This window comes from Mesoplodon mirus (assembly GCF_964341445.2).
Source record: "Mesoplodon mirus genome assembly, chromosome: 18".
Classification (NCBI taxonomy): domain Eukaryota; kingdom Metazoa; phylum Chordata; class Mammalia; order Artiodactyla; family Ziphiidae; genus Mesoplodon; species Mesoplodon mirus.
In genome coordinates this window covers 56,409,132-56,427,639 of record NC_138994.1, presented here as the reverse complement: position 1 = coordinate 56,427,639, position 18,508 = coordinate 56,409,132, and the positions used below count along the sequence as shown (strand labels likewise).

Sequence of the window (18,508 nt, the reverse complement as noted above, 5' to 3'; positions counted from 1 at the left end):
CACACTCCACACACATGTATCCCACACAGTTATACTGTGCTCACACACACTGCTCACACACACACACACACACACCCCTGCCCTCCTGGTGGCCCGTCACCCGAGCAACGCCTTCCGTGGTCCAGGCGGGTTTCGGGAAGGAGCACTCCTGCAATGCTCATCAGTCCTGAGCAGGGAGAGAGCAAGGGCACCCCTGCCGCTCCTGGCCACGAACAGTCCAGGAGCTGTCACCCTCAGGAGGCAGCTGGACAAAGCCTCTGAAAGCTTCTCACACAACAAACAGTGGCTTCAGTCACTGAGCGCTCCGGGTGCACGCCAGCCTCCCTCCCCCCAGCCCCGGGATGGCTCCAGGGACTCCAGAAGCCCTCAGGGAAGTCCAGGCCCAACACCGTCCCCAGGACCACCTGAGTCTCAGCCTAGCAAACGGGGTCTGCAGAGCAGTGGCCTGCATCCCAGAGGGGGCTGGTGATGGCCAAAGGCCGCTGGGAGTCACTGCGGGGAGCCGGCGGGCAGCGGTGACCAGGGGCCTCTAGAGTGCCACATCCTGCCTCTCAGCATGGTGACCTTGTTCCCAAACCGGGTCCCATGGCCAGATTTCATTCTGCCTTGTTGACTCATTTTTGTGAAAAGATATACAAAATCACAGAAATTGAATCGCACCAGGGAACGTATTTAGTAATTACCCTTTCTTGCTAAGAATAAAATGTTAAGAACTCAAGTGTATCCCGATCTTGTGAACTGTGGAGTTGTCAGGCCTCGAAAGTGATGAGTAATTCTGTCCCCCAGGACAGACAAGGGACCAGCCATACCGGGAGACCAGGCCCTCCCGTGACCCCCTCCAAGCTCTAGCACCTGCTCCAAAATCCCATCTCAGCCCAAAGATTGGGGAGGGGTCCCAGCCCAGCGACGTGGAGGGAGGTCTCTCTCTCTCTCTCTCTCTACCTTGGCTCCATTCTTCTGGCCTGACCACCCACTTCCTGCCTTTCTTGCAGCTGATCAAAGAGAAGCTATTAGACCTGCTTGGCAAAGAAGACGAGGAAGGGAGCCACGATGAGAATGTGGTAAGGGCAGCCCAGGGTTTGCAGGTTGGTTAGTTCCTCTGGCACATACAGGCCGTGTTAACCCAGATGCGGGGGCCGGAGGGCGGGCCGTGCTTCGTTGCACACCTTTCTGTGGCTCGTGACACTCTGCAGCTCCCAAATCCAAGGACACTCCCACTGAGCCTTGAGCCTCTCTCTGAGACTCACCCCAGAGCCCAGAAGTAAGCCGTGGATGCAGCAGAGACCAGGAGATGCTTCTGCCTGGACCAATCCAGCTTCTCCCAGGCCAGAGGCCACGCCCCTCTTCTCATGCCTTGGGAGAACCGGAGAGGCTCTGCGTAGGTCCACTCCCTTATTCTGCGGCGTGGCAGAATACAAGCAGGGATGTCCCTGGTACTCTACCCATCTTGAAGGGGACATAGGGTGTGCGGCCCTGTGAATTTGGTAGTGGCAATAATACCCATTAGAACTGCTAACCATTGTATGCCTGGTACGTGTCAGGCACCGTGCTAAGTGCCTTAAGAGCGCCACGTCATTTCAACCCGACCATCACCCTAGAGGAAGGTCTGTTTTTATCTCCATTCTGTGCATGAGGCCGTTGTGGCTCAGAGACCAAGCTTACACTGCAGGTGAGTGTCAGAGCTGGGCACAAAGCCTCCCTAACCACTGTCCTACTCTGCCTCTCATTCCTCGAGCCAGAGGTGGGCAGCACCTCTTATGCTGCTCATCCTTCTTCCCTAACTCAGTCTGCTCCTGGACCCCGGTCTCCACTGAAGGTATCGCTGGCTTTCCCCAAGTCAGCACCCCGGCCCCAAGAGACCACCCATTCAGTGGCCACTTGCCCCCTTAAAATCATAACATGCCAGATGGATCCCAGGCCCCTCCTCCTGTTTGGGCTCCCACGTCTGTTCCAGACACCATTTCTCTACCCACCTCCCAGGCTAAAAATCTCACTGTGATTCTCTCGGGTCCCTACAGCCTCTGCTTGAACAGAAGACAGCTTCTGTTGAGGAGAGGGCAGTGTGGAAGGAGGCCAGGCTCTGGACTCCGCTACCTGCCTGGATCCCAGGTCCCCGCTTCCCAGCCCTGGGTGCCTGGGGGCTCGTTACTTCCCTTTCTGATCATCTGCTAAGTCACTGGGGCTTCAGGGGGTGCCATTCAGATTAAGTGAGGCCAGGCCTGTAAAGCCATGAGCTTTGCCTAGTTTATAATGAGCACTGAGCAAATACAGGCTCCCTCCCCCTCCCCGAGCCTCATCCTCATCAGATCTCCCCCCTGCATTCTTGGCACAGAATTCTGCTCCCATCCCTCCCGGCCTCCAGCCCTCCGAAGCCTGGGAATCATCTGGAAAACTCAAAGCTATCTCAGCCCCACCCTGCTCAGGGACCCAAGACAACTCTTCCCTGGGGCCAGCCTAACCTAAAGGTCCTTCGGGCAGCTGTGATCGGGGGTCAGGGTTCTGGCTGGGGGCCTCCACTGCTTGGCCTCAGCGATTGGCACCCCCCTGCCCCAGGCTTGGCCACAGGCCACCCCTCCTCCAGCCCAGGCTGACCCAACAGAGGCCCCAAGGGCGAGGGTAGGATGGGCCATCCAAGCTCCAAAGCTACACACCACTCAGATGTAGCTTCAGGTGACACATCAGGGGACCGCTAGAGAGGTCAAACCAGTCACTAAGCCCCATCCCCACTCTGCGGGTGTGAGGGTGGGGGTGTGCCTAGGTGGAGAATGGAGAGGATTCTAAAGGCAGTGAGGCCCCTTCAGCCTCATGCTCCAAGATGGCAAGCCAGAACGTGAGATGTCTGGGGCGGAGCAGCTGTGCCCCGGGAGAGCCCACAGTGGGCAGCGTGGTTCCCAGGGCCTGGGCTGGGCTGCCCGGGGGCATCGTGATGAACTTTTGCTGAATGAGCGTCAACGCCCACTTTCCCCTTCCCACCAGAGCACTTGCGACCCGATGCCAAACCACTCCGAAAACATCAGCCACAGTGTGAACGTGCCCCTGCAGACAGCCCTGGGGACCTTGGAGGAGATTGCCTGCTGACAGCCCTCCAACCCCCCAGCACCCCCCCAGACAGACCTTGAGGCCCAGGACCAGAACAGGGGACGGCAGGCTCAGGTGGGATGGCCCCTGCCGACCGACAGAAAGAAGCAAGAGCCCCCTGTGCACACATAGCAAACTCTCTGTCAAAACCTCGCTCCAGCCTCGTCTGGCACGACGCGTCCTCAGGCCTTGCTGCCGCACACCCATCCCTCTTAGGAGAAGTGAGTCACGCTCTGGAACTGTCCGAGAACCGACCTGCCATCACATCTCACTGCCAGATGTAAAAAGCAACTGCATGCTCTGAGTCCTCACGGCACCGCCTCCACGTCTGTCTCTGTACTTGACCCTCCTCCGTGCGGTTTCCAGCAGTCCCTCTGCAGCTGTGCAGCGGGACCAGGTTCCAGCCCCAAAGTCACCACGAGGCCACGCTGGAATCACACCTGCACGATCAAGAGGGAAACCGCAGAACTCGATACGTTCGGTCCTTGTGTAGTTTGTGAAGGTTCTTAACCTGCCCACAAAGCCCTCCCCCACCTCCCCAAGCCGGCCCACAGGGTGATCAAGGCCACCCCCTGGCCTCCACAGCGGCCCCGGGGACTCATCCGCGGTGCCCACGTCATTCTGCTCTCCCTGTGACGCGGCTTGTACAGTCTGATTCTGTTTCTTTGGGGGGCTTTTTTTGTTTGTCTGTCTGTCTGTCGGAGATCTGTTTCATTTCGTTTTCTGAGTTTGGGTTTTGATGTTCTGAGGTTTGGTTTGGTTTTTCCATTTTCTCTGGCATTTATTTATTTGTGCTTCCAATCACAGTCATATTAAAAGCTGGTCTTGTGGAAATGGCTGAGTTGTCTCTGCCCTTCCCCCACACTCTTTCTCCCCAAGACTTTAGGAAAGAGCCAGATCTCCAGGTCAACAACCACAGGATGAATAGGTAGCTAGATGGATAGACAGAAAGATAAATGATATAGATAGATAGATAGATAGATGATAGATAGATAGATATAGATAGATAGATGATAGATAGATAGATAGGTGATAGATAGGTAGATAATTAGATGACATATTTTATGCATTATTTACCTTTACAAAACACGTACACTCTGTATTCTATTCTATTCTATCCCACATCTTTAACACTATTGATCACAACATTGTAAATGGCTTCCCTACCCCACGAATGGGTCACAGCCCAAGGTCTGAATGACACTGTGCTGGACCACAGGCATGTGGCATGCAGACAGGGAGGCACAGCACGCTGTGCAGACCTGCAGACCTTAGAGGAGGCCTTCCCATCCCTCTGCTCTTCCGTCCTCTGTCCTGGCTCCTCCTGACCCGGCCAGTGAATTCAGGCTGGACCCCTGCCCCAGCATGGCCCCCTCCCACACTCCTGCCTTCCCCAGCCCTCTCTGCAGCCCACCTCCTCACCCCCCTCAAACTGACCTGCTTCTGCCTTGCTCCCCGTGACTCCTGAGAGCATGTCCATGATGGGGGGGGGGAGGTGCCCTCTGCTGGGGATGCAGCCTGCCCTTTCAAGCCCCCCCTGTGGCAAGAGAGAGCTTCCTGGTCTGCAGAATCCTCGTCCTCACAGCATCTTGCTAATTCCGCAGGGCCAGTTCCTGTGGTCTCATCTTTTACTTCCCCTTACTTCCCCCCACCACTCCCAACTCAAAGTCATCCCCAGAGCCACGAAGAAAGACCTAATGTGGTTTGTACCTCCCTCCTCATGCACAAGTGCACAGAAAGCACTGGCTAGACCTGGCAGTCTGGTCCCTGCTTCGCTAGCCAATCTCTCTCTCTCTTTCTCCTACCACAAGGAATTGATGCATGAGATCATGCACCTCTCTGGGCTCGGTTCCCTCCATCTGAGTATGAAGATAATACCTTACCTGTGTCTTCCCAGATGATCTCCAGAGGCCCCTTCACACTCGAGGTGCTATGACAGTACTACTCCCCCTGCCAGTGGGACAAGTCACCCCAGCCACACACACCAAGCCAGGGCCGGGAGCTTGCAGTCACCAGGCTCCAAGAGGCAGCTAGGACAGAGCATCCCTCTGATGTCTCCTCCCAAGCATCCCCTCAGGGCTGTTAGCAAAGCTGGGTTTTAATTTTTAGAAACAGGGTGCACAGCTTCTGGAAGTGTCCTTGTTTACGTGTTCTATCTCTGCTGTAACAAAATGACAAACTTAGCGGCTTAAAACAACACAGATGTATTATCTTACAGTTCAGGAGGCCAAGAATCAGACATGGGTCTCACTGGTTTAAAATCTAGGTGTCAGGGCTTCCCTGGTGGCTCAGTGGTCGAGAGTCCGCCTGCCGATGCAGGGGACACGGGTTCGTGCCCCGGTCCGGGAGGATCCCACATGCCACGGAGCATCTGGGCCCGTGAGCCATGGCCGCTGAGCCTGCGCGTCCAGAGCCTGTGCTCCGCAACGGGAGAGGCCACAACAGTGAGAGGCCCGCATACCACAAAAAAAAAAAAAAAAAAAAAAAAAAAAAATCTAGGTGTCAGCAGGACTGCCTTCCTTTCTGGAGCCTCTAGAGGAGAAACCGTTTCCTCACCTTTTCCACCTTCTACAGGCTTCCCACGTTCCTTGGCTTGTGGCCTCTTCCTCTTTCAAAGACAGGAATGATGGGTTGAGTCCTTACATCACAAAGACAATGACCTTCTCCTATAGTCACACCTCCCTCCAACTCAGATCCTCTCCTGCTTGCCTCTTCCTTTTTTTTTTTTTTTTTTTTGCGGTACACGGGCCTCTCACTGTTGTGGCCTCTCCCGTTGCGGAGCACAGGCTCCGGACGCGCAGGCTCAGTGGCCACGGCTCACGGGCCCAGCCGCTCCACGGCGTGTGGGACCTTCCCAGACCGGGACACAAACCCATGTCCCCTGCATCGGCAGGTGGACTCTCAACCACTGTGCCACCAGGGAAGCCCGCCTCTTCCATTTTTAAAGGACTCGATTAGATTAGATTAGGCTAGATTAGATTAGGTGCAGCCAATAATCCAGGATAACCCTCCTATTTCAAGTTATTAACTAATCACATCTTCAAAGTCTCTTTTGCCATGTAAAGCAACATATTCACAGGTTCCAGGCCTTGGGACGTGGACCTTTCTGGGGGTCATTATTCTGCCTACCAAGAGCCCTTTGGACCACATAACCTACTTACCCTCATTTTCGAAATGAGCGGACCCAAAATGGGAGGGAAGAGACTTGCCTAGCATCACACGGTGAGTTAGCAGCAGTGCCCAAACTACACTCCCAAGCTCCCAGGCTCACAATTCCACCTGCAGGCCCACTTCACGCAAGAAGGACTGAGAGGGCTTCCCTGGTGGCACGGGTTGAGAGTCCGCCTGCCGATGCAAGGGACACGGGTTCGTGCCCCGGTCCAGGAAGATCCCACATGCTGTGGAGCGGCTGGGCCCGTGAGCCATGGCCGCTGAGCCTGCGCGTCCGGAGCCTGTGCTCCGCAACGGGAGAGGCCACAACAGTGAGAGGCCTGCGTACAGCAAAAAAAAAAAAAAAAAAAAAAAAAAAGAAGGACTGAGAGTGATCATTTTTCCAAACTTTGCCAAGGCATGGAAGTCTTTCTCCTGAGAGAAGTTCACTCCTCGTTACATCAGGCTGGAAAGTGTCCTTCTGGTGCCTAGACTATAGGATGGAGAAGAACAGAAAATGTCTTCAGACTGCTCCCATCAGGGATAGAGTCCAAATTAAATGTCTATTCAGTGAGTTGGAGTCTGTTGGATGCTTCTGCCTCGTTCCAGTTTAACAGTTTCATACATTTTTTTAAATCTGTAACTTAAATTGCAATTTGAACTGCTTCATTGGATTCCTGGCTTCCTTTGAAACAAACAAACAAACAAACAAAAACGTCAGATCAATTTGGGATGGAGTGAAGACTATCCTAACAGGTTTGGATTGCTTCAGGCTTCTGTATGTGCCCCTTTTGATTTGGGGATTCTGGCTTTGTTCATCTGGGAGCAGGTCTACAAACTGAACCTGTTTAAAGAAGAAAAGACAGGAAATTCGAGAGAATAAATCAATCGCCAGCTACTGATTATAATTAACCGGTTGTTGAGCAAAGACATAGTTGTAAGCCTAAATTCTTGGGCGTGGTGGTATTTTTTAGTATCATTATTTCAAACAAGTAGCCTTGTGTGCAATCATTCCTTTAGTGGAGAAATGATTTCTTTACTGGAGAGGTTTGGTAGACCGAGAAGACCTGGGAAGTGTCACATTTTCAAGAGTCACCAAATGATGACATGATGGCCGCAAGTTTGGACTGAGCACAAGCCCAACAATGCACAAGGATGAATCATCAGTGACCTCAAAGTGTCACGTCAACCAATCAATTGATCGATCAACCAAATAATGGCACATAATCTCAGAATCGGTGGAGTCTGCTGCAGCTAGGCGAAAGGAATAAGCATTTCTGTGAGTAGCCTTGCCAGGGACTGAGCCAGCTGCTGCTTAAATGCTGTTTTTTCTTGTTGTTCTGGGCGGAGAGAGGTCAGAGGTTATTTTCCTCTCTCCAGCTGGGAGCTATTTTCGTAACAGTCTCAACCAGGAACACACCTAGTGACCCAAGGGTCCACAGAGGGTCTCTGGCTAGTTCTTGGTGAGCTGGGAGGGAGGAAGGCAGGGCAGGCCCCGCCCACAGGTGTGATCTTCGTGGTAACAGTTCCCTCAGGTGAAGCTCAGCTCAGCCAGCCTGAGCCTGAGACACAAGGAAGAACCTGGGACCTCCTCCTCCACAAGCTCAGAGATTTCAATTCGATTCTGAGACCTAAACTCGCAGCAGAGGCAAGAGGCCTCCAGAAAGCGCCTGCAGAAAGCTCCCCCGTTACAGAGAAGCAAAGAATTTACTTCTCCGGGGGTGTGGGCTGCCAGCCCCGATCCACCCACAGCCAGGGCAGACCCCACGCTGCCTAGAACAAGCTTCTTGGCATAGCTCGGAGGGGAGCAAGGCAATGCGGGAAGGGGAGACACGTGAAGAACACGGGTTCTCCATTTATTGATGGTCTATTGAGCGCCGGGCACTTGCCCTCAAGGAATTTATCATCTGAGCAGGGGACACTGACACGTAAACAGATGACCCTGAGAGACGGATCTGAATTTTGCAGCGGAAGGAGAGCGATAGAGCAGCATATGCAGAGCCGGGGGGTGGGGTGGGACGGGGGAGTGCTGGAGGAGAGGCACAGTCCTGGGACTGCACCTAAGTCCAGGGGAGCCAAGCAAAGAAAGGAAAGGGGCAAGTGTCCACAGTGACCACGGAGAGGCAGGCAGGTGCCGAAGGATGGAGGGCCAGGACAGCAGGTTGAGGACTGTATCACGGCTGAAGCCTTTCAAGCTCCTTCCTCTGCTCTCCAAGGGTCTAGGACCGTATTTCCCAAGCCAAGGGTTGATGCATCTACCTAATTGCTCTGGGATTCCTAGCACGTAGAATCATTTTGCGCATGCATCTGTGTATTCCTAAGGCTCATAGGCTGAGTGTGTTGGGGGCCACAGGGTCCCTGGGAACCATGAAACAGGTCAGTGGGAACCAGCCCGGCCTGAGGATGGGTGGAAAGGGGAGGGCGTCTTACTAATTCGATTTAACAGTCAATGAAACCTACGCTTACCGGGTTTGGAAGAATAAAGCAATAGCTGGCGAAAGCTTTGGACAGAGTCAAAGGATTGAATTTCTAACCTGCTTCTGCTGTAAACTAACCATATAACCTTGGAAAAGGTATTTCACTTCTCTGGGCCTCAGTTTCCCCCTCTATAAGAGGGGAGGGGTGGGAAATGGACAAATAATCCTTTTGGTGCATCCCAACTCCAATGGTCTGTGAGTCTAAATAGAGAATGGGTGTCAGGTATCCAAGCAAATGTTCCGTTTACTGCTCAGAGCCTCTGTTTCCCATCTGTATAACGGAGAAAATGATACCTAGGTGTCAGGGTAATTATGAGGATTAAACTAGCTGAGGTGTCTACTTTCTATCTTTCCTTCTTTCCTTTTTTCTTCCTGTAAAACATTGATTCTAAATCTTGCTTGGATTAAAAATAAGGTGAAAACTATGAACTCTCTCCCCAGAAAAAAAAATTGCACGTGTCGTCATAGATGTACATAAAATTTTGCATACAATTTTAGGAGGGTTATGGACCCCAGAAGCCCATCTGTGATCCCCTAGGGATGCACCCCTGGTCTAGAAAGTGCTAAATATTCCCCCAGAAGAACTGCAGGAGGAGAGTGCCACTAGAGCAACCAACATTTCTTCCCCTAAATGATATTCTGACTGCCATTTTTCAATTTACAGGCAGGAAAAAGGATAGATTGGGTTTGATCAACGTCAAGTTTTTTCTCCTCTAATTTTTTAAACCTTTGGCACCTGCTGCAGCTTGTGTGCCAGCAAGTTCTCACAGAGGGCAAAATGAATGAACGAGCAGAAAATCAGTATGAACAGAGAACCTCTGGGATTACTTTATGCACGTGGTGATTACGAGGGCCGAGGAGACCTGCATACATAGAAAGTAACTGTAGCATCGCTCTACAAACATCCCTGTGGCCTGATTCTTCAGGAATGTGACCACTGCGTCCACTGCATGCAGGAAACACACGCGCATGGTCTCTGTATGCCGTTGAGCCCCTAGACACGCACCCCTGTTGACATCTCATTTGGTTTTTTTGTTTGTTTCGGTACACGGGCCTCTCACTGTTGTGGCCTCTCCCGTTGCGGAGCACAGGCTCCGGACGCGCAGGCTCAGCGGCCATGGCTCACGGGCCCAGCCGCTCCACGGCATGTGGGATCTTCCCGGACCGGGGCACGAACCCGTGTCCCCTGCATCGGCAGGCGGACTCTCAACCACTGTGCCACCAAGGGAGACCCATCTCATTTGTTTTTGAGCAAGGCTGTAATAGTGCTTTTTGTTTAAAAAAAAAAAAAAAAAAAACACCCCGTGATAATGGCCATGAGTGATGCCTTGGCAGGGGGAATTTTGATGTCTTGATTCCTTAAAACTACTCTCCACACCACCTGCTTCCGAAGGCAGTGGCTCATTTGGCTAACTTAGCACCATCATGGGCTGTTTGTCTTTAGTGTAATTCAGACTTTGTGGCTTCTTTTCAAGAGGAATTCTATCCAAGTTAAAATAAGCCCAAGAGAAAGTGGTGGGAGGGCACCAAAGCGTCCTCAGTTCAACCTGCCTTACAGGGAGGAGGGACAAGAAACAGCTGGAAGACTTCCCAGCACCAGCTGGGGGTCTCCATCCGGACTTCCTCACTCCATGAGCATTTTCTGCGAGGCTCATATATCAAGAGGACACAGTCTCAGAGCTCAGAGTCTAGGCAGATGTAGGCGACAGGCACGCACACAAGAACCTGAGCAGAGAGACGTAAAGCGGAGATGCATCTGGCACGCACACTCATTGGAGAAGAGGCACCAGGGCTGTCTGCCGGGCTGAGGCATTAGTAGGTTCTGGCTGGAGCCTTGAGAGGTGGGTGGAAGTTGCCAGGGAGGCAGGTCTGCAGAGGAGATACCTGAGAAAAGGCTTGGAGACAGAGGAGAACGTGAAGTGTCTGAGGAAGGACAGATGCTTGCTGGATAGAACTGGGCTGTCTCTCCATTGCCCTCCATCCACTGTGCCTTCCCACCCCAGGGGTCCAGCCAACTGAGAGTCCAAGGGCTGGTCCAGCTATGGAGGTTGGGACATGCTGAGGACAAAGCACAGCCTTTGGAGTTCAACAGCCCCATCCGAATCGCAGTTCCACCAACTGTGTTACCTTGGGCAAGTTCTAGAACTTGCCTGGGGCTCAGTTTTCTCCTGAAAAATGGGGATGACCATCTCTAACCCCCTGGGGATGCTGCGAGGGTGGTGAGATAAACCATGGAAAGTGCTGGTGAGATGCCTGACACGTGGCAGTTCGGAGACGATGAAGTCCTATCCTACACGCCAACTCCATCAAGAGTGGCTGCCATTGACGTGTCAGAAGGATTCCTGGCCACATAGAGTAGAGGCTTGTGCTCAGTTTGCAATAGAGGTGTCCGGTGAGTGCTGGATCCCATCTGATTGGGCCAGTTTCCCATAGTTTTCCACTCTAAAAGCTTCAGGCCAGTGTTCAGAGTGGAAAAAGCCAGCCACATGCAGCTGAGGGTATGGATCTTACAGGCAGAGCACGGGGACCTCAGCCCAAGAGAAGCACACTGCAGAGCCTCACTCAGCTGCCAGGAGCCTCTGACCCCCTCCCCTGTACTTGCAGGTAGAGAAGGAACAGCACCTTAGCAAGCTAATTATCCCCTGGGGCATTCACCCCACCCATAGCACAAAAGATAAAGTCCATTTCCAATCAGTCTCCTGGAGCCAAACTCGTCCAAGAATGAGGTGACTAGGACTTTTTTTTTCCTTTTCTTTTTTTTAACATGTTTAATTGGAATATAGTTGATTTACAGTGTTGTGTTAGTTTCAGGTGTACAGCAAAGTGAATCAGTTATACATATATCCACTTTGCGGGGGGGGATTCTTAACACATATAGGTCATTACAGAGTATTGAGTAGAGTTCCCTGTGCTATACAGTGGGTCCTTATTAGTGACTTGGACTTTAAAAAGTGCCAGAACTTCACTTAATTCTCCCCACCTCCCATAGAAATTTCTGCCACTTTATCCAAACCATCCCCGTGCCTCTTCTGCTCTTTCTTCCCACACCTTCTCCTTTCCTCTTCCTCATTCTCAGCAAACAGTGACAAGGACATTGGTGCAGACCTCCCAAGGAAGCCCTGGTCACCAGGACAGGCAGGACATGTGCCCACTAGGTGGGCTGGGACTTGGGACCCCCAGAGCTCAGGGAAACCAGACAAGAGACCAGTGTTTCTTAAGTCCTCCCCCCAACTCTGTGCCATGCCCTGTACCACGTGCCTCCCTGCTCTGTATTATGTAATTGATATCGATACGATATTACAAGCTGGCCTTTATTAGCGCCTCTTGTCCATTAGGAGTTTGCCCATGAGAGGTGGAGTGACCTTGCCAAGGTCGGGCAGCCAGGATAAAGGAGAAACCCCATTAAGCCAGCTCTTCCCGAATTATGCCAAATCCCCCACTGCTCCAAGATATGGCCAAGTGCGAGGTGAGTGGGACTTGGATGAGAAGCAGCCAGAGCGGTCCCCCTGAGAGGGAGAGAGCTCGGGAGGTGCTGTGGTTCCATCTAGAGAGAAGCCTGGGGCCTGACAGCTACTGTTGAATGAACTGTTGCTATGTTGAAAGAAGGTATCGGGGCCCATGCATTCACTAGTTCTACAAACGTTAGCTGAGTGCCTACCATTCATTCAGGATGCATCGTTCACGCATCAAGCATATATTCAAGAGGTTCATTTAGGGCTTGCCTGGTGGCGCAGTGGTTGAGAATCTGCCTGCTAATGCAGGGGACACGGGTTCAAGCCCTGGTCTGGGAGGATCCCACATGCCGCGGAGCAACTAGGCCCGCGAGCCACAACTACTGAGCCTGCGCGTCTGGAGCCTGTGCTCCGCAACAAGAGAGGCCACGATAGTGAGAGGCCCACGCACTGCGATGAAGAGTGGCCCCCGCTTGCCACAACTGGAGAAAGCCCTCACGCAGAAACGAAGACCCAACACAGCAAAAATAAATCAATTAATTAATAAACTCCTACCCCCAACAAAAAAAGAAAAAAAAAAGAGGTTCATGTAGGAAACTCTGCCAGGTGTGGGCAACACAGGCACTGACACCCCCCTTCCCCAGGCCTCCAGGAATGGAGGCAAACCTCCCGTGGTAGGCTTTTTGGAGTCCAGCTGAACCCCAGCCCATGCAGATAGTGAGGAAACCCTGAGATGCTTCTGGCTCCAACACGCCACCTGGACACACAGTGATAGCTGAGAACCACACTTATATTAAACTATACTTTATTAGTTGGCTTGTCTCCCCAGGCCTGGGTCAGGAACCAAACCACATCTCCCAAGCTGCTATGCATGGCCTGTCCATCCAGAGAGAATCCTACAATTCACAGCCATCCACCCATTCACTGAGGTCCTTGCCCTGGCAGTGATGCCTCCAGACCTCCCTGAGGATGGAAGATGGGGAAGAGGAGAGACCAGATCAGCTGCAGTCTTCAGTCTTTGCTCAGAGAAGAACAGGATGGAGGCGTGGGCTCTAAACCAGAAGTGAGGTGAGGAAAGGGCTAGCTAGCAAGGGGAAGAGAGACAAGTCAGCTGTGTTAACTAGCAAAGAGCCCCCTAAAAGAAGTAAAAAAATAAAAGAGAGAGCGAATGGCCCTTAAAAAGTTACCTGTCTAGCCTCCATATTTTACCGACGGAGATAACAGAGTAACTTGCTCAAGTTCACCCAGAAGTCAGTGGCAAAGACTAGGGTCCAGAGCCCCAATTCAATGCTCGCTTCCTACACCATGCTGTTTCTGCAGACAGTGATGCCACCGTACATGCGTACAGCCCTTTACAGTTTACGTAGCACTGTCACACCCATCACCCATTTATCTGCCACCACCACCCCCGCCGCAGCAGCCCTATAAGGGAGATTGGGCAGATATTATGTTTCCTATATTCCAAATGAAAAGCTGAGACTAAGATGCAAAATTACTTGCCCAAGGTCCACAGCTTGTAAATGACAGAAATGCACCTACACCCAATTCTCCTTGGCTACCAACCTGGATCTTTCAGTTGCTGGTAACTATAGTTTATAGGCTCTTTTAGGACCATTACCTTGTTCCAGTGTCATACTAGCATCTTGAGGAAGTTAAGCAAGATCCTGGGATCCTGGGGGTCCCAAGTTCCCAGGGGTTCCAAACTTGGATAACTAGGGTCCTCTATGATGTCAGTGTCAGAGAGCCCAATGGCAAGGAGGGTGAGAGGGGTTGACTGGCCTGTTCATCTCTTCCATTAGACTGAGACCCTTGAGGGCAAAGAACTGGGTCTTGGCCACGCCTGAAGCCCAGCACCCAGCACAGAGCCTGGCACAGATGAGTTCTCAGGTGTGCATGTGGAGGGAAAAAACAGCACCCTTCCTACATTCTAGGACCACTTCCTATTAGCCTCAGCCACCTCTCAGTGGTTATACATGCCACAAATTTACTCCCAGCATACAAGAGAGCTGTTCTTTGATTTAACCCAAAATAACCTGTTTCTTCCATCCCAAGGTAGTGCCCCCAAGGCCTCAAGCCCTTGGATTCCTACCTGAGCCTGCATTCACCCTTCCTGATTTCACAGATGTGCATTCTATCCTGCTGAGCCTGCCTCATTCCAGATTCAGCTCCTGGGGCTTCAACTGTTCTCAAATCAACACATCTCCAAAGCTGTGGCCATTGTCAAGGCCCACCTTGGACCTTCTCTCTGTTCATGGTCCTTTTCACCTCCTCCTCTCGCTCACTGGCCATGTATCACATGTCCCTGTTCCTCCTCCACAGCACCTCACCCCTCACCCCTCTCCTGTCCATCACCTACACAACTGTCTGAGTCCACACCCTCTGTCTCTCACTTAGACTCCTGCAAAGGCTTCCCAACTAGCCCCCCTGCCTCTAGTCCGTCTCGCTTCCTTCTGCTCATGGACTGACATTTGATACTTTCCTAATTACCCCACCAGCCTCCTCACTATCGCATCTGCCCTGAGTTCTGGTACTCTGGCCACCTGGAGGGATTTGACCTTCCCCACATTCTGTCCCCTGCTGCTATCCAGATAGGGGAGTAAAGGGAGGTTGGAGACTCTATGTAGAGAAGCTCCCATCGGAAGAGGCTGGGAAGCTGTAGGCCTGCTGCTTCAGGGGCTCCAAAGATATAGTCCAATGCCCCATCGGATGCTCATCCAACTCCCTTGCCTGTGAGGATGGCTCCAGAGGCCATCTTGTGGGAAGGAGGTGAGTAAAGGGAAGGCTGATGGTGTGGCTCCAGAGCACCACCCCCGTGCTTCAAGCAGGGAACTTCTTAGTGATCTGTCGTACTAGACAATGATGCCACAGTTAAGAAACAAACAAAGTTCCTAGACCCTGGTCTAATGAACTTGTAGGCAGGCATCCCGACATAGGCGGATCTTGGAAGAGCCAGGCTTGGCTCCGTGACCTCCAGTGACTTCTCCTCCCTAAAATTCAGTGTGTTGTCTGTAAATACATCAGTGGTAGTGAGCCCCGTCCCCGAAAGTGGCCGTGCAGATTAGATTGTGAGGCCATGGAATGGTGCCTGGCATAAGGAAGACGCTCAGAGAAGGTTAGTTCCCTACTGTGGTCCTAGCCACATCACCTTGCAGGGGGCTCCAACCTACATTACTTACCAGGTGCCCAGACCCTGGGGATCTTGAGTTATCTTCATGGCACAGATAACAGTATCCTTGAGGTTAGGATCCAACAAGTCTGGGGAGGGAGGCAGAGAGAAACACCATGAGGGAGCAGGGGGCGGAGCTGGCCAGCCAGAGTCTGTCTCTATCTCTCTGTCTTTCTCACACATGTACACACCCTCCTCCATCCTAAATTCAACCCTGTCCCTCGACCGCCCTGGAAGCACAGGGCTTACCCGATCACGTCCCCCCATCAGAAGCCATCCCCACCTCCCTTCCCATAGCTCTCAGGAGAGTGTTCCCTCTGGGACCCCAAATCAGATTCACGGAGGACCCATCCTCATCACTCGCCCCATCCCGCCCTCCTTGGTAGACCCAGCAGGCAGCAGGGGTCCCCACTCAAACATAAGGCAGGAGGAACACACAAGGCTGGGGAAGAAGCAATGGCCAGTGCCGAGCCCGGCCCCAGCCAGCCCCGGGCCCAGGCCCAGCCTACCGGAGCAGTACATCTGGCACATGTTTGGGACATTGGGGTTGAGATTTTTGCACCATTTCCGGCTGTTGATCTGGAAGATGCCGCTGTTGGTACTTCCATCGGCTTTGTGGTCCACGGCAGCTGTGTTGAAGCCACTTGCGAAGTAAGCAAGACAGACCCCTGCACAGGGCGGAGACACAGGCCTGCGGGTCGAATGATGGAGGCCAATCCGGACCAGAGGGCTCATGGGGCAGACTGCACACATCACCTCCTCCGAGCCTCAACTCCTCTTTCCAGGCAGTCAGGGCAGACGCCCTCCCACCTCCTTGACAAATGAATCCATCGAAGCTAGGAGGGGCAAAGTGACTTACTCAAGGTCACACAGAGCTACCAAATAGCAAGAGTCAGGACCGGACCTCAGGCGTCCTGACTCCTAGGCTAGCAATTTTCCCACGGTCTCACTGTCCGCACATAGTAGGACCCAAGAAATGCTGTGGGGTGAATGAACAAGAGCTCGCTCTTTAGAGCCATGATTAGGAAGGCACAGGGGGAACCTAGAGAGAGGGCTAGAACTAGAGAAGAAATGAGTCCGGCTGTGGCTGTATCTCATAGCTTCTCGAAACTGCCACCAGCTTGAAAAGTTTAGTATTTACTGCTTTGCTCAGCTTGCCCTAAACTTCACTGGGAATGTTTGATCCTAGTGGTCACAATTCAGAGTAGGGTAGGAAACCATTCTTTTCCTTTGGCTCCTGACTTTACCAGCGGGGGAGAAAATGAAGAGGTCATTCTGATTTGGCTGCCTGTCGCCTGCCTGCTGTGTATTCACCCCAGTGCCAGGTGTTCTCTACCCCTCAGTTCATAGGATCCTTGTTTGACAAAGGAGAACAGAGGCTCCCAAGGCCACAGCCCTTGAGGGAGGAGGAGGGAGGGAGGGAGTGCAGTCCTCACAGTCTGCCAGGCTGTATCCCCGGAATCCATCCAAGCCGAAATCCTGCAGCACTCTGGCCAGCTCACAGTGACTGTAGACCTTGGCCTGGCCGGAGGTGAGCAGGCAGCTGAGCAGAGAGGCCAAGGCCAGCAACATGATCCCAGGCAGGCACGGCCACCTTCTGGGAGGCCAGCTCCCACCTTCCATGCGGGCGGCAGGGTTGGAGATCCTGCCACCCTGGCTCAAAGCTGGGCTTTGAGATGACAGGCAGCTCACAGAAGGCTACCCCTGGAAAACGAAGGGAAACAGGGCCTGAGTGTACCTGGCAAGTGGGGAGAAGGCTCCAACACTGCCAACCTGCTCCCTTGCAGCCCGGATGGAGCATCAGCCGTACCACCAAGAGCCAGAAGAGGGTTCCCCAAGGCCAGCCCCTTTCCCCTCCAATCCTGCTTTGTACCCCCCGGTCCCGGCAGCTGAGAGAAGAGGAGGGGGACCGGGGAGAGGACAAACATGTTCTGAGCTCCATACTACTTGCCAGGCATCACGGAATCCTGAAGCCCAAGACTTCACAACTCAGAAGGGACAAAGTTTGGACTGAGACCAAAGTTTATGTGACTCCAAAGTCCCACCAGGGTTTGGCCACAAGCAGGTGCTCCCAGAGGGCACAGCTGAGCAGTGGCATCAGTGTAAATCAATCCCTCAGCCCAGATGCCACGAAGCTCTCTTCTAGCACTGAGCCTCCCCCTCCTGGCTCCCCCTAGAACACGGCCCCCCTGCAGCCTCTCAAGTGGAGGATGCTCTTTCTCCCACACACAGGCCACCCAAGGCGATGCTGAAACTCTCCTCCACGCCCACCACCCCATCTAAACCATCACCTTGTTAAAGCCCGGCCTCCCTCGAAGCTCACCTCGCCCAGTTCAGTTTGCCCTCCACGCCTCTCATCACTGGCTCTGCAGGCCTGTCCCCAACATCATGAAGGACATTTGCACCTGAGTATGACCTTGGCCTCCACTCTGTCTCAGGATACAGAAGTGTCTCTATTCCACTTCTACCTCTCCCCAGCCACCTGTGACCTACCTCTCCATGTCTCTCACGACCTCGGCCCCCCAACGGGCCCTCCACCTTCATAGATTCCAAAAATGAAACACAACCTCGGGAGTGGGTGTCCCTACAATTAGGTGGCCCCGAGCCCAAGGATGACAAGACAAGGGTGTGCTTTGCAGTAAGCCTCGTCTCAGCGGGAAGCCCGCTCCCTACACGTAACGTCTCTGATGTGGACACTTTCCCAGCACCATCTTCTTCCTCTATAACATGAGGAAATTAATCACACCTGCCTCATCGGATTGTTGAAAGAATGAATGAGAAAAGAAAGGCACAGAGAGAACAGGGCTCTTTGCACTAGAACTCGGCTGGTCATTATTTCTGTTAGGAAGTGATGCTGGCACCGGCACTGATGCTCGTCTTGGTCAGCTTTCTCTCTCCCATTTCCCTCAGAGGGTATTCCTGACCCTCATCACCATCTTTGAGTCCCCTCCCTGCCCTGTCCCACCTCACCTCCTGCCTCACTGAGAAAAAACAAGGTGCTCACAGGTGAGATTTCCTTCCTCTTTCTGCTTTTACCCCATCCCATTCACAAGTGCATCAGTAGCCTCACCTACCCTCACAGAGGAGGTGCCTCTACACTGACGGGGGCCCATCTTTCCTCCAAGCTCTGTGTTTCATCCTTTCCCACCTCTCCATCGTGTTCTACCAGCCACTTCTCCTCTCTC

At 52.9% G+C, this 18,508-nt stretch overlaps 2 protein-coding genes across 3 annotated transcripts in view; one reads left to right on the top strand and one right to left on the bottom strand.

Moving 5' to 3' along the window:
• ASIC2 (acid sensing ion channel subunit 2) overlaps window positions 1–3,912 on the top strand; it is a gene marked incomplete at its 5' end in the record, with an annotated part of 989,736 nt that extends 985,824 nt beyond the window's left edge. For both annotated transcript variants that reach the window (XM_082603153.1, XM_082603152.1), the window contains 2 exons: window positions 993–1,061; window positions 2,977–3,912. In XM_082603153.1, coding sequence (XP_082459279.1) covers window positions 993–1,061; window positions 2,977–3,078 — 171 coding nt within the window. In that variant the 3' untranslated portion in view covers window positions 3,079–3,912. The remainder of the gene's footprint in view (window positions 1–992; window positions 1,062–2,976) is intronic.
• Window positions 3,913–12,513: 8,601 nt separating this feature from the next.
• SPACA3 (sperm acrosome associated 3) lies at window positions 12,514–16,961 on the bottom strand. The gene is made up of 4 exons (XM_082604646.1): window positions 16,760–16,961; window positions 15,833–15,991; window positions 15,334–15,412; window positions 12,514–13,120 (listed from the first exon to the last, which is right to left on the bottom strand). Exons 1-4 carry the CDS (start codon window positions 16,944–16,946, stop codon window positions 13,054–13,056), a joined length of 492 nt encoding a protein of 163 aa, XP_082460772.1. The 5' UTR covers window positions 16,947–16,961; the 3' UTR covers window positions 12,514–13,053.
• Window positions 16,962–18,508: the final 1,547 nt, after the last annotated feature.